Source organism: Triturus cristatus, chromosome 9, assembly GCF_964204655.1.
Source record: "Triturus cristatus chromosome 9, aTriCri1.1, whole genome shotgun sequence".
Lineage (NCBI taxonomy): Eukaryota > Metazoa > Chordata > Amphibia > Caudata > Salamandridae > Triturus > Triturus cristatus.
In genome coordinates, this window is record NC_140592.1 from 1,230,372,428 (window position 1) to 1,230,388,095 (window position 15,668).

Consider the following 15,668-nt stretch of genomic DNA (forward strand, 5'->3'; position numbering starts at 1 on the left):
CGCTATGATGCACTTTAAAAACAATATTTATTAGAACTGGCTGTGTCATAGCGCTTTATTTATTATTAAGGCTCCCTGTTTTCCGTTTTGACTGATTTTTACAGATAAATACAGACAGAAAAACATTTATTTTTCTGTAAGTATTTATTTTTTAATGTGGATAAAAACGGAAATTGGGTTGTTTTTGAGTGATTCTGAATGATGTCAATCATGACTGCCAGGCCAAAAGCTGTGCGGATTGACAGGCAAGGGGATTACAAAAATGAAGGAATTTTAGTAAAGAGCCGTAAACAGTAGATATGCTCAACCTTGATACTAAAATGTGCATGTTTACTTATAAGGGCATATTTTATCATCTGAGTGAGTGTGTGTGTGTGTATATATATATATCAATGAAACCTGTCAGGCGTTCAGTCAACAGTGTACATTAACCAGTTAAATAAATGCAGAAATATACACATTTCAGCCTAATTTTTTCACAAAACCTAAAATAAATATGGATAAATACAGGTAAAATTAGCAGAAAATAAATATGGATAAATACAGACGGAAATGTCAAAAATATAAATACATTAGCCATGCTACACAGAAGCCTCACTCCTCGACAACATGGCAACAAAACCTTGCTGAAGCTAAAAGCTCTAATAGATGCAACCTGTTGGCTTTGCCAATGCTTTGTCATCTTGATCTTTTGTGGTCTTCTTTTTGTTTCTACATTTTCTGCATTTTTTTCCACTGATTTGTGGTAGACCAAAGAAAAAGATTACTGCAGCCAGTTTCTTCTTGGTCCTTTTTTCCTCGATTCCACCCTCCACTATTAAACTCATTCTTTTTTTCATTGGAGTTCTTATTACTTTAGTAATTGTAATCAGTTTTTGTGAGTAGGAAAGTAATAACTTTCTGGCATAGATACCCCCCCTTTTTGCCTGGTGTCAGTGTGTTTTGACTGTAATTCAATTGGATCCTGCTAACCAGGATCCCAGTGGCAGTGCTTTCTCCTCTAAATTCTCTGGTAAGTACTTTGTACACCCCCACAGTTGGCATACTGGGGTACCACGCTAAGTCCCTAGTATTTGGTACTGAGGAACCCAGCTAAACCAAAGGGGATGATGGACGGAGTGTTGAACATTGCAAGCACTCACCCCCAGTCAACTGATCTGGGTTTAATCCATCACCGTTCTTTAGCCCACTCTGCCACCCCAGTTCAGACATGGCCATATGCAAATCAGTCTGACCCTGTGCCTCATGGGAACAGTCCAGCCCGAACTGCCAAGCCATGTCTTCCCTGGACCGGAAACAAGCATCCTGGGACCGGTTTCGGGATCATAACCCTCATCAGCCAGGCTATCTTGAATCCAGTGGAAAAGTGAGCAAGGCCCCACGTCTGGGCATACCCTGCCAACTTAAAGCGAACAAAGCAAAACCAAAGGGGAACCCAGGGCATAGGTTCACCAGGGGTCTCCTATGGGCTGCAGCATGTAAAATGCCACCCATAGGAGTCCATGCAAACTGTGTCTGCAGAGCTGCTGTCGCAGTCTGCGTGAAATGGTGCATGCACCTTTCGTGTTGGATTTAAGGTGTCCCTTATATCCCGGTCACTGCACTTTAAACCTATGTCACCCCTAGGAAAGGCCTTTCAGTCCAAGGGCAGGGTGCATGGTTCCAAGTGTGTAGGTACCCCGGCACGAGCTGAGGCACCCCTTCAAATACCAGATTCCATTCTCTGGGCTTTGTAAGTGTGAGGAAGCCATTTTAAGATATGTATCGGACACTGGCAAGTCGAGATGGCTACCCAAACCTGGTTTGGTATCAAACATGATGGGATCATGCAACTACACTGATTCCAGTGTTAGTTGCATGATACAATGTACTGGGGGCTCCTTAGAAGACCCCCCAATACCTACCTGTGTAACCTTACAGGGTCTGCCTGCCAGTCTGCGCTGCTGATGACCTCAGACACTGTTCTGCCCCCTTGCTGATGAGCCTAACTCAGCCAGGGTGCACGGAACACAGGATTTCCTTTGAAGGAGAGAATCACTCTCCTTTAGAATTAGGTAGGGTGGGGCACTCCCTAGCTCTCCAGACTGCATTGAAGAGCACATTTGATGCCCTCCTTGCATAAACCAGTTTGGCCCAGTTCAGGAAGTATCCACCCCGCTGTCCAGCTCCTTCCTAGGGAGGTGCCCAGAGCTCCTCCAGGTGGCCACTTGATTCTGTGATCTTGAATCTTAGCCCCTTGGAGCATCTGACTGGCTAGGCCAGCCGAGTAGCATCCCTGACCTTCCCTGATACATAGGCCACTGCAGAAGATGCCCTTCCCCCCTTTTAGGGTCCGGAGTCCATTTTCAAGAACCGACTGCCTGTCTTCTGGTGATTGTCTAAAGACTCTTCTGCTGTTGGACACTGGAACTCTGCTGCTGGATCGAGCCAGGACCAAAGACATGAATACTCTTGGTGGGAAGACTCCTGCTGCAACTTCATCCCCGTGCTGTTTCAAGTTTCTGCAACTCTGTGGCTGTGAATCCTCCGAGTCAACAAGGACTCTGCATGCAAGCAAGAAGGAATCTCCCTTGGAGTGAAAGAGTCACTTCCCTGCGTCCGCAGGCATGTCAACGTTGACCGTTCCGTTTGCTGATCATCGCTGTTCCACGGACACCTCCCGGCTATGCAACACAGGCTTGTTAGCTCCCCAGAGGCACCTGACCACTCTCCCCAGCAACTTGGAAGACTACACTCTCTCTCCAGCCAACTGGAACCGCATCCCTATGCACTGCGTTTGCTTGCCGTTACCTAGGTTTGTTGACTCTCATCTCCAAAGATCTTTGAGCTCCAAGAAGCCCCAGCCTCCAGCATCGCACAGCTCCAAGAACAACGTCCTGTCTGCATCCCCTGCACCATGGGCCTCCATCTTCTGTGTGCTGCAGAGGCTTCCCTGCGCCTGCTGCCAGAGGGTCCTCAAGGGGGCGCCAACATTTCCTGCTGGCTCTCCCGTGTGCGGAGGTTCGGCCCTGACTTAACTTTGCTGGGTTTGTTCCACAGACCTTGGTCTGCAACCAAGCACCTTCCCCTTTGACTCGACTGTTGCAGCTGCCAAGGCTTGTCGGTGGTTCTGCTGGCCACTGACACTCCTGAAATCTTCATCCATTGTGGGACAGCTCATGGACGGCTCCTGTGCTCCTGCATTGTCGCCTGGGCTCCACAACTGCTTAATTGAGTCCGTCATGCTACAGCAAGTACCTCTGACAAGTGGTGGCATTGTGCTGCTGCACCTCCTGGACACCTCCAGGTGGTTTGGACTCTGTCCCCTCTGCTTTCAGGTACGTCTCGTCCACAATCCACGTTGGGGTTCCTCTGTCCTGGTCCATGAGTTGCTGCAGCCGCAGGACTTCCAAGTTCCTCCTTTGGCTTGAATGGGTGGTTCTGACACCACTTCGCACCTACGCACCCGGGCTCCCTGGTGTACGTATCCTGGTTCCCTGGGTATCCACGGGTAGGGTGGCTCTCCAACCTCCCTTGTTCCAATTGGTGTCCTCTAGGTCCTTTGGGTAGGGTCCTGAAACAAGAAAATACCAACCACGACTTACCCCATGTTATTATAAGGTGTGACCTGGTGTAACCACTCTGCAGCCGGGCGCCTAGGGGTCCCTAGCTATTTATCTTTGGTGGTTCTGTGCTTCCCCTGGGCTTCTCCATCTTTGGGTATCACTCTCTTTTTGGTACTTGCCTCACATACACTTTTAGTATATGGTTTTGCCCCACCTCCCGCCCCCCCCCCCAAGCACTCATAAGGCCCTGTGTGTTTTTCTATGCTATTTACCTGTTTTGAAGTATTTCTTGAGTGTATTTGATATTTCCGGTGAGGAGATATACCAAGTTAGTTCTGTGTTGTGTTAATAAATACTAGTGTATGTTTATACTCACCTGGTGAAAGCTTACTGACTGACTGTGTGGTAAATGCACCCGCCTGACACCCTCCTGAATAATCCTTAGCTGCTCTCCACAGCTACCCCTTGAGAGCTCTGGTTTTCAGGGATCCAAACACTACCACTAAGGGTTGCCTGAACTCTGCGCACAGCGCCTCACCATAAGTGGACACTATATGCTGAGCCAGCCTCCTACAGCATGTTTTTGTGTATACTTGACCTGGGATTCAAAACCAGGTCCGGTATTCAGACCTAAGTCTGATCTATTTTTTTCCCAATAAAATCATCTGATTTTCGTGGAAATGGGTATGCCTCATTTTGAAAATTCCTCAAAATAGATTTTTGTCAGCCAGGTTTCTTCCAGCTGGTGGTCTCCATTTTGGGAATTTGTCTAAGCGAGGTAAGGGCAGACCAATTTATGTCCAATGGCCTTCGCGGTCCTTGGGGATCTGGTGTGGTCATAATGACTTCAAATTCAGGGTCAAAAACAAAATTTTCTGTTTTAGAAATATGATTCTATTTATGAGCACCTAAGGTTATGGGCTGGTGCCTCTATCTGTTATTTTGTTAGGAGGCCTTGCATCCAGAGGATGCTCTCCAGTGAATCATCAGAAAGGGTCCATCTATCGACTTGCAACATCTGGCTGCACCATAGTGCCTGTAGAGCAAGCTGTGTCCGTAACGAATCCGAGGGGGGAAAATGACAAAGAAATTAGGATAATTTCAAGAGGATGTTAACGTGATATGTTAACTTCTAGCTCCTTGAATGCAGCCTTCGCCATGAGTTGCTTCTTCTTAACACAACAGCCAAATAGGTTGTCTGATTGATTATCCGTGTTAAAAAAAATCACGTGGACATAATATTGTGTCAAACATCAAGGACCAAAGTATCGAGACTGTAAGTGCAAATAGGTAACTATAGATTTACTATTCTTAACTCCACATGTAAGTGCTGTGAAGATATATAGATCGCCAAAGTACATATATGGAGTTGCGTATAGTAAAGCAATGCTTATCCATGGAAACTTACCTTCACCATATTTTCGTCCTCGATATTCTTGACATATCTTGTCCACGTGATATTTTAGAAATTGAATTTGTCCAAACACCCCCAGATAAATCTAAAATCATCATGGGTAACACGGGGGGGGGGGGGGGGGGAGTGTGCTGCATACTAAGAGACCGGAGACATCTGCCATTGGCGTAGACGAGATGTGCCTCAAGGTGTTAGAAAGTATGGACAGTGTATAGCTCGGTGTCCTTTTTCTTCCTCATTGTGGCTGTCCCACCCGACCACGAGCAAGTCTCACTTAGCCTCCTCCTCGCCCGAGAAGCTTTGAACTCCTTGTGTTCTGCGCCAGAAGATCCCTCGAAGGCTTGTGGTGTCCCAGGTCAAACAGGATTACTTTAGAAGCCATCCCAGAGTCATTGGCTGATCATCCAACTACTGTAGAAGTCATTTTCATGTCATCAGACATCATCAAGCTCTTGAAGTCATCAGCAGAGCTTAGAAACTTGAGCCTGATGATTGCAGGATGACTTGAAAATGAGTATCTGACGACTTCACAAGGTGTGACTATTCGCGATGACTTCAGGAGCATTTAAGAATGAGCAGCTGATGACTTCACAAGGTATGACTATTCCTGATGACTTCAGGAAGATTTAAGAATGAGTATCTGATGACTTCAAAAGGTGTGACTATTCGCGATGACTTCAGGAGGATTTAAGAATGAGTATCTGATTACTTCATAAGATCCAATGGTTGTTGATGATTAGAGGATGATTTGAAAATAAATATCCAAAACTCAACAAGCATAATTTCTTTTTAACATATTGAAATTCATCCTGATGTTTTGAGAAGGATTTGCTGATTACCCCAAGAATGCACCCACTATTTTGGTTTAATTTTTTGTCAGAAAGGTCCAACCAGCTGTGTGATTCCGAATTATTTGCTGATTACTACTCAGTGAACACTATTTAGGTATTAAATGAGTTTTCTTTAAATGTAAATTAGCAAATATTAGATATGTAATAACAATCACAGGTAAATATTTTAGAGTCTTTTTTTATATTACATCATTTTTAGGGCTTGCGCCCTGCGTTGCAGAGCGCAGCCCTGCTCGCGCAGGCGAGAGCCCTTTTGTCTGGGGTGTGAAAACGGACCCTGGAATCGCGCAAGCGTGCGTGTGCTTTTCCTTTTGGGTTCCGCAATTGGGCTTTGATTGCGTGTTTTTTTTAAACAGAGCACGCAATAGGCCAAAGGCGGGCGCATTGCTCCGCCCATGGCCTATTGGTGTCTGTTACGCGCACCAAAGCCCATGTGGTTTCAATTATTGTGCCCAGACACGGGCGCGATAATTGAAAACCTATGGCTCGCTGTGGCTCGCGCGCGCACCACTCGCGGGCGTGGGGTTTTTTTGTGAGTCAGTTTCAGGCTTTCCTGTTGAGGGTTTAATTAGGGGGAGGCCGCTCCCAGGCAGTAGCTGCTGCTCTGACCTCCCTGCTGCAGGCAGCAGCCAAAGCCCCTCCCCAGCCGTCAACAGCGGTTCCCTCCCTGCAGCCGGCCGCCATGGCCCTTCTCTTTACTGTAATCAGGGTGCTGCTGGGAGTCTTCTTCCTGCTAGTGGGGGCGGTGAGACTGACGGATCACATATCAGCTGAGATGAACCAGCAGCTGGTGAGTGGAGGGGTATTGTCATGACGACAGGAGTGAGCAGCCGAATGAGTATGTAAGTTTGCTGGTGGGGGCGTGACAGTGTCCTATCTCGTGGGACTTTTCAAATGCATTGACAGTCCTGTTGTTTGCTGGGTTTTCCGAGGGGGTGTGTGTGCTTCAGCCATGTTGATCATGTGCGAGGTAGGGGTGTGTTTTAAGTGACTCCCCCTTTAACTGACTTATATTTTAATCCTGCAGGGCTGTAGGGCTATATTTTTGTCGTGGGGCGGGGCATCAATTTTTTCCCCGCATTTGCTTCAATGCTGTGATTCTTTCTGGTTTTCCTCTCCCTCCGTCTGTGCCTTGGTCTTGGCGTGCGCTCCGATTGCTCCTCTTGCCTGTGTTTAATCAGGGCTCTCCGCCACCCCCCTCAACCTCAACCTGGTGTGATGTTGAAGAGAAAAAAATTCACAACTTGTCTAGGCGTGAGGTAGCTTCAGGCTTGCTGAACCCGGTGGCCAGTTGAAATGTGGAACAAAAACTCCAGTGGCCCTTTGATTAAAGTTGGCAGGAGCTGTAGATTCCTCATTGGTCCCGCTGGGTTAAGGCAATGTGCTCATTTTGGGTGCCTGGAGTAGCTTGACTTCTAATAAAGTCTTCATAGAAGCCTGGTTCGGAGTGAAACTTGCCAATAGAGCATCAACTTGCACGCATGTTGCGTGGCACACATCAGGGATTGATCTGGAGGACTCCTCCTCAGTACATGCCATGCATGTATGTTACTGTTCGCTAGCATGCCCATGCTTCCAACCATACTGTAATTTATTCTCCACACGTTTGAAACGCTGTTACTTGCATGAATCTATATGATTTTAAAAAAATGATCATATTTCTGCTACCCAATAGCATTGCCTCATCCATTGCCTTCTCTCTTTTCAGGGAGTTGGACGCTGTCCGAAGATGACCATGGAGGAGAAGCCATCCAGGAACTACCTGAAGACCCAGGAGAGACCGTGTTCCGCTGGGACTGCAACGCGCCGGAGCCAGGCGCCGACATGGTCTGGGAGCAGGGAGAGCAGAAGAACAGAAACGCCCTTCACCTCACCCTGGACCTTGATGTGAGTCCTGTGTTTGTTGACTGGGCAGGTCTTTCTTTCATTGCTACTCTTGACTGACTGCTGAGGCTGGCTCAGCCAATCAGAAGGCTTAGATTGCAGGCACTCACTTCCGGTGTTTGCCTCACATCCTCAATGAATGCAGACAGAGACACGAGGCAGATCAGGAAAGGCGGTCTATTTGTCTACCTGGGATCAATGTGATTAGATGGAGAGGTGATAATAGCCACATTGGCTACTTGCTCGCTAATGTTTACTTTTGCTTCCTCCACATTATACACCGCTGGTTTGTACCCATAATTAGGAGAAGGGCAAGTAACAGCTATTAATGCCCTGAGAAAGAAGCAGTATTATTTAAATGTAACATAGGCTAGTGTTGAGCTATAGTGACCTGAAAATCATAAAATGAATACTTTGTCATTGTGATCTTTTTTTATTTTTAAATAAAACACTACTAATTATGAGGGCATTTGTACCAGTGCAGTATGATATGTGAATAAAAGGCGTAAACAAGCTCTCAACCCCGGAAGGTGCCATGCTAAAGGCTTGTCTTGTCACAAGGCTGAAACAGCTGAAGACTCCTAGATTGCCGGTCGGGTTGTGGGCAGTGGCCCCCTGCTGGAGCATGCATGGGATCCCGCAATGTGTGGTAGTTTGGGGCAGGCACACGTCCTCTAAGGGAATAAGGCTGCAGGCACATAAGATGGCTCAGTGAGCAATCCTCTCACTGCTGACGTTTTTGTGGTCCAAGCGCTATAACATCTAAGCCTTTAAAATACCCCAGTGAAGTGCTCAGTACACCACTTTGCTCTTGGTGGTCTTTTTTTGTCCTCTGCCATTGGCAACGTATGGCACCGCTGTGAGTTCTGGTGCGTGTTGTGTGCCGTAACTGGTGAATTCCAGCAGGTTTCTGGGTTTGTATTCTCTGAACCATAGCTAGCTTTTAACTGTCATTTTTTGTGTTCTTCATTCCCCTACCAGGTTCTCATTCTGCACTGCGTAGTCTTCTGTCAGGCCCTACACCCAGTCCCCATTAGCCATGCGCAGTTGGTTTGGCCACAGGGCAGGTTTGGTATTGCACTCTGTTTATTTTGCTGTCATCCAAATTTCATGCAAAGTATTAATAACTGAATGAAACGTTTAATAACCCTAATTTATCTTCGCGCCCCAATGGATCTGGTCGCAAGTTGTCCTAAATAGCAGAACACAAAACCTGCTAAACTTCTGCCAAATCTCATGAAGATTTATTAAACTGTGCAAACACAAGGAGATGATGGGCGGACCCCCCCTCCCCTCACAGATCTGGGTTGAATCCATCATCCTTCTTTAGCTCACTTCCCCACCTCAGATCAGACCCAGCTGTATGCAAATCAGTCTTGACCCTGTGCCTCATGGGAGCAGTCCAGCCTGAACTGCCAAGCCAGGCCTTCCCTGAACCGGAAACAAGCATCCTGGGGCCAGTTTCTGGGTAACACCCGTCATGAGCCAGGCTAGCTTGAATCCAGTGGCAAAGTGAGCTAGGGACCCATGTCTGAGCATACCCTGTATTGTATTGTATTGTTTTGTATTGTATTGTTTTGGTAGAGCGCAAACAGCTGCCCCAGCAATGAGGCGTCCCGGCGCTAGAGAAACCGCAAAAACCCAGGCCTGAGCGAAATAAGATGAAGGGAATTAGGAAAGAGGGAATAGATGCGTCTTAATTGCTTTCCGGAACGCCGAAAGACTTTCTATGGAGCGGATGTATTGCGGCAGACTGTTCCATAGTTTAGCTCCAAAGACCCTAAAGGAGCGGCAGACCATGCGGCAGAGTTTTATACGCGGAACGCACAGGAGGTTTTGGCTGGAGGAACGCAGGTTACGCGTCGGGACGTAGGGGGTGAGGAGTGGTCGAAGCAGTGGAGGGGTATCCAGTTTGATGATTTTAAAGGTAATAATGAGGGTCTTGAATTTAATTCTGGAGTCCACAGGTAGCCAGTGTAATTTTTGGATGGTCGCTCTGGCTGAACATCTGCGGGGGAGGCCGACTAGCATTCTAGCCGCAGAGTTTTGCACGCGTTGGAGTCGTGATATCTCTCCTTTATTGGCGCCAAGAAGGAGTACATTGGCGTAGTCAAGACGCGAAAGGATGGTTGCCTGAATAATAAGTTGGCGAGTCTTGGCGTTAAAGAAGCCTAGTATGTGGCTGAGACTCCTCAGCAGGCCAATACAGGTGCCAGCAACTTTTTTGGTGTGGGCCTGAAAGCTGAGTGAGGAATCCATCCAAACTCCTAGGTTTTTAACTAGGGATTTGGGAGGTGGGATGGTGCCTAGGAAGGACGGCCACCAGTGCTCATTCCAGAGGCTGGTGTTTTTGCCAAGGAGTAGCACTTCTGTTTTACCAGCATTGAGCTGTAAACAGTTATCTGTCATCCATTGGGCTACTGCGGAGAGACCGTTTTTAAAACTGGAGGAGGCGATGGAAGGGCCTTCTGTAAGAGCGATGGCCAGTTGTGTGTCATCGGCGTACGACACCAAAGTCAGTCCCCATTCTTTGGCCACTGCTGCTAGAGGTTGCACGTAAAGATTAAAAAGGGATGGGCTCAACGCAGAGCCCTGCGGAACTCCCTGTGCAAGGGGGGGAGGTTTAGATAGAAAGGGGGGTGCTGAGACCCGAAAGGATCTGTCTTTGAGAAAAGATCGGAACCACTCCAATGCGTGGCCAGATACTCCAAATGTCTCCAGACGATTTAGAAGGATATCATGGGATACCGTATCAAAGGCCCCGCTGAGGTCAAGAAGAATCAGCGCAGCACTTTGACCGGCATCTAAAATCGTTCGGAGGTGCTCTGTGGTGGCCAGGAGAGCAGACTTAGTACTATGGCCTGGTCTGAACCGATTTTGAGATGGGTCCAGGATGATGTTTTGGACCAAGTGCTGGGATAGAGCACTGTTCACATGTGCTTCAGCAAGTTTGGACAGCCATGGGAGCAGGGAGATTGGTCGGAAATTCTCCGGTTTAGATGAATCTAAGGTGGGTTTCTTGATAATGGGTGAAACCCACGCTTGCTTCCAGGCAGATGGTACACTTGCTGATGTGAAGGAGAGGTTCAGAATGGAGGTAAGTGAAGGTAGAAAAAAGTTGAGTGACTCTAAAAATTGGGCCGGGCACATGGGGTCTGCCGGCGAACCAGATTTAACTTTCCGGCATAGTTTGGTAAGATTGTCAATGGAAATTTTCGGGATGTGAGTCAGGGTAGTATGGTTGGGGGAAGGAGTAGGGTTTTTGGAAGGGCTGTGGTAGCGCTGAGGAAAAGAAGTATAGATTTTTTGTACCTTGTCGACAAAGAACATAGCAAGATCTTCGCATTGTTGTGCGGAGGAGATACTAGGTAGGGGGGATTTGCCGCTCTGAAGTTCTTGAATGAGTTTAAAGACTTCTTTGGCAGGGGTGGGGCTGGATTCGATTTTGTCTGCATAGAAGGCAGTTCGCGCAGCGCGGTTGGCTTTATGGTACGTTTTTAGTTTTAGTAGATAGTTGGTTTTTTCTTTGTTGTTATATTCCCTTCTCCATAAGCGCTCGGCTTTTTTACAGTCTTTGCGCATGGTTTTGAGGGTATCATTATACCATGGGTTGGACGGTGAGTTGCGTCCTTTCGTCCATTTTGCTGGGATGAGGGCGTCAAGTTCTCCGGTGATCCAGTCATGGAACGCGCTATAGGTTGCGTTGATATCAGAATTGGTGTCATGGTGGAAATCCCCAAGGGTGGTGTGAAGATCGCTGATTGAAAGTTTATGCCATGGTCTTTTTAGACGACGAGTTGGTGCAGTTTTGTGCCTAATTTTGTTGACTAGAATGGACAGTTTAATAAGGTGATGGTCTGTCCATCCCATTGGTAAGGGTGTCTCTGCTTTAAGTTCTTCAATGTTTGTGAATACTGGGTCTAGAATATGACCAGCTAGGTGCGTTGGAGCTAGAATGAGGGGAATTAAGTTGCAAGGCAGAGAGATCAGCGAGAAGATTTTTGATCGTGGCGTCATTTAGCAGGTCAAAGTGAAGGTTAAGATCTCCTAGGATGGTAAAGTTAGAGTTTTTTGTTACTAGAGAGTTTGCTGTCTCGAGTAGAGCCTCAATGAATTTTGAAGCAGAGCCAGGGGGGCGATAGATGTAGAGGCCCGACACAGTGAAGTTGGGGTTTATTATGATTTTAAAATATGCACTTTCACAGTCTGGCAGTTCTTCCTTGGCGAATGAACATGAAAACTGTTTCTTATAAATTATGGCGATACCTCCTCCTCTTCCATCCCTATTAATGGTCGACATAAGGTAGTCGTCTGGTAGCGTAAGGTTAGGTATGGCAGAGGTGCCATCCCATAACCAGGTTTCACAGAGGAAGAGGACGTCAGGGTTTTCGCTCTGTATGAGGGTATTGACCTCAAGGTGGTGTTTGGATAGTGACCTGACGTTAAGATGGAGAATCGTGATGGGGGTAGTATCGGCAGGCTCTAGTAGCTGTCCAATAGTGTGGGGGTTGGCCGTAGTAAAGTCACAAGTTTGACATTGAAGGCAGGTGAGACCAAGCGTACCTGTAATGTTTGCGCAGGACCGTCCAGGATTCCCGGCAAGTAGTTGTTCCCTGTCGTAATGAAGGGGTGCTGATGGAGAAAGGCCAGGGGGACTGGCGAGAGGCGATGACGGGCGAAGACGGGCTTGCCTTAGGCACGCCTTCGGCGCGCAGACGGCGCTCCCGCTGCGCTCGTCCGCTGCGCTTGCATAGGAAGCACATTTAGGGAAAGGGGGGGTGGGCGTGGCCTGTCGGCTTCCGCCTCAGAGGTTTGGTTTCCAATGGGCGCGCTATCAGTCAGCGCTTTTTATAGGCGGGGGTGGGCGTGGCCTGTCAGGTGGGCGTGGCCTCGCGTGTGCAGCGATGGCGGCCGTGAAACAACTATCCCACGAAGCAGCGCTAGATCCGCTGATTGTGGGGTGCCTGCTCGGCGATTAGCCCAGAGAAGAGCTCAAGGTGAGATCCAAGTTAAAATAAGTTACAACACAAAAATTTAAACCGTTTTAAAAAGCGAGCGAATAACACCTCCGGCTTCCGCCTCAGAGGTTTGGTTTCCAATGGGCGCGCTATCAGTCAGTGCTTTTTATAGGCGGGGGTGGGCGTGGCCTGTCAGGTGGGCGTGGCCTCGCGTGTGCAGCGATGGCGGCCGCGAAACAACTATCCCACGAAGCAGCGCTAGATCCGCTGATTGTGGGGTGCCTGCTCGGCGACTAGCCCAGAGAAGAGCTCAAGGTGAGATCCAAGTTAAAATAAGTTACAACACAAAAATTTAAACAGTTTTAAAAAGCAAGCGAATAACACCTCCGGCTTCCGCCTCAGAGGTTTGGTTTCCAGGGGGGCGATAGATGTAGAGGCCCGACACAGTGAAGTTGGGGTTTATTATGATTTTAAAATATGCACTTTCACAGTCGGGCAGTTCTTCCTTGGCGAATGAACATGAAAACTGTTTCTTATAAATTATGGCGATACCTCCTCCTCTTCCATCCCTATTAATGGTCGGCATAATGTAGTCGTCTGTCAACTTAGGGCAAACAAAGCAAACACAAGGAGATGATGGATGGAGCGCCGAAAGTTTTCAGACACTCACCTCGAGTCACAGATCTAGGTTGAATCCATCATCATTCTTTAGCTCACTTCAACACCTCAGTTCAGACCCAGCTGTATGCAAATCAGTCTTGACACTGTGCCTCATAGGAACAGTACTGGGGTGAATGTATGACACTGTTCTGCATTCTGTCCAACTGTTTTTGCATTTGTCACCCCGAGTAGGACGGGTATTTCCAGACGTGGGTCTCGTGCTCTCCATGCCACTGGAGTCAAGCTATCCTGGCTGCTGAGGGCTGAAAGCCCGAAACCGGTCCTAGGATGCTTGTTTCCAGTCCAGGGAGGACCTGGCCTGGCAGTTCGGGCTGGACTGTTCCCATGAGGCACAGGGTCACAACTGATTTGCATATGGCAGGGTTCAAACTGGAATGGCATGGTGTGCAAAAAAACGATGGATTTAGGCCCAGATCTCTGTACTGTATGACATTGTTCTGCATTCTGTACATCAATTGTTTTTCTTGATTTATTAAACTGTGCCAGATTTATTATCGAATTACCTCTGTTTTGCCCCTGCCCCCCATTTAAATCTGCCACTCATACACCTTCAGAAAATTGAGAAAACGAAAAGTGGGTTAACCATAAGTCTATGCCGAATTTTGTGCACATCTATGAAATAGTGGCAAAGCTATTGGTACATTTCTTTTTTTTGTTTTTAAACTGACCCTCCATCCAGTTGGATATCTCAAAAATCTGAAATATCTGCACTGGCTGTAACGTGACATTAGCATTTGATGCATGCTCTACAACTAACGCCGAAGTTATAAGCAAATAAAAATATTATTACCCTCCCCCACCTTATCTTTGCCCCTGATGGATTGGCATACAACTTGATGTACTGATAGAAACCTAATCCTTTCAGGTTTCTGCCACATTTGGTGCAGAATTACCACACAGAGCCAAAGTTATTAGCTAATTTACATATTTTGCCCACCTTTTTAAGCCTCCTCTCCCCCCCCCCCCCCCATGGATCTACATGAATTTGAAAATATCAAGAATAATTGCAGCATACCCAGGGCCTTATTGCGACCTAGGCAGTCTTCCAGCAGCGCCGCCACCACGCTGTCTGCTGGAGGACCGCCAAAGCCGTGGTGGGCCCACCCGCCGAGTGTAATCCTGGGTGAGCGGGCCGTGCTGAGGGGGTCTTACGGCAGTGATGGGTTACACTCATAGGAGAGCCCAACATGCAGACCGCGCCCTTGAGAGCTATGGACCGCCGTACTTGTCGTAAGCCCCCAAGTGACCGCCAAATTTCATGCATAATGCTCAAATGATGCACAAATTACAAGAAAATCAACAAATGGCTTTTCAATAGACAATATATATTTACAAAAGTTTTAACCATTTTAAGCCTTTCCAACACTGATTTCAAATGGTAATATCTCAAAAACTACTCAACAGATTACATCCAATCACTGAAAAGCATGCTTTCTGAGCAAAGAACTACTTCCATGCCAAGTTTGTTGTACAGTCTTTCTGCTGTTTTTGCTGTAGCTGCCAGCAAAAACATCTGGAGTTTTTTTGTGCCCCCGTTACCTTTTTTACCCCCATTACCTTTTTTACTGCCACCGTGTAAACTATATGAAGTGAAGATCAAGTGATGCACGCATATTATATTTGCATGAATCGACACATACACAAGTCACCACATGTGCGCGCTCTTAATGACTGGTGTGAGTGCCAGTTTCTTTTTTTTTCTTTTTTTTTATCTACCAAATCAAGATGGGAAACGCCACTTGAGGCGGTAAAAAAGAAAATGTAAAATAAACGGTGCAAAGGTGTTTTTTTTTAAAGTGGAACCACCAACTGCATATGTCAGCTGCCAGGCGCTCAAAAACATGAATGTACAGCAAGCATGTTAAGCACAGGTGCCTGCAGGGGTGTAATATTTTACCTCTGGACTATATCCTGCAAGCATCCCTGGTCGGCTCTTCTCTTCGCTGCATTTCCCTCGGATGCCGCGTGGGCTCTTGAGTGATCCTGGACATTTAAACTTCCCCAGCCTTTCAATCTATAGAGGGGGTGCTGGGATACTTAAAAGAATACAGGCCAGGGGGGGCCTGTGAGGGCTGATAGAAGAGGATGTGAACATCGTGAGGGCGGGTTTAGTGTACATGGATTGAATCCCAGCTCTGTCGCACTGACTGCGTGTCATCTACGGCAGTGCCCGTCTTGCCTCACTCTAGCACAGTGACTACAGGTCTACATTTACCAGCGTACCCCCCCCCCCCCCCCCCCCCCCCCCCGGTGCTGACGAGGCCGCACATTCCTGTGATGCGTGTTATTGTTGTCTTTATTGCTGTTTTCCCTCTTGTTTGCTGGAGTGTTGTTT

General features: G+C 47.4%; 1 protein-coding gene across 1 annotated transcript in view; it reads left to right on the forward strand.

The window, feature by feature from the left end:
• Positions 1 to 15,668, forward strand: part of FMN1 (formin 1) — a 469,294-nt gene that overhangs the window by 238,400 nt on the left and 215,226 nt on the right. Inside the window, exons 2-3 of the mRNA XM_085627914.1 lie at positions 7,519 to 7,725; positions 11,248 to 11,311. Coding sequence (XP_085484040.1) covers positions 7,519 to 7,725; positions 11,248 to 11,311 — 271 coding nt within the window. The remainder of the gene's footprint in view (positions 1 to 7,518; positions 7,726 to 11,247; positions 11,312 to 15,668) is intronic.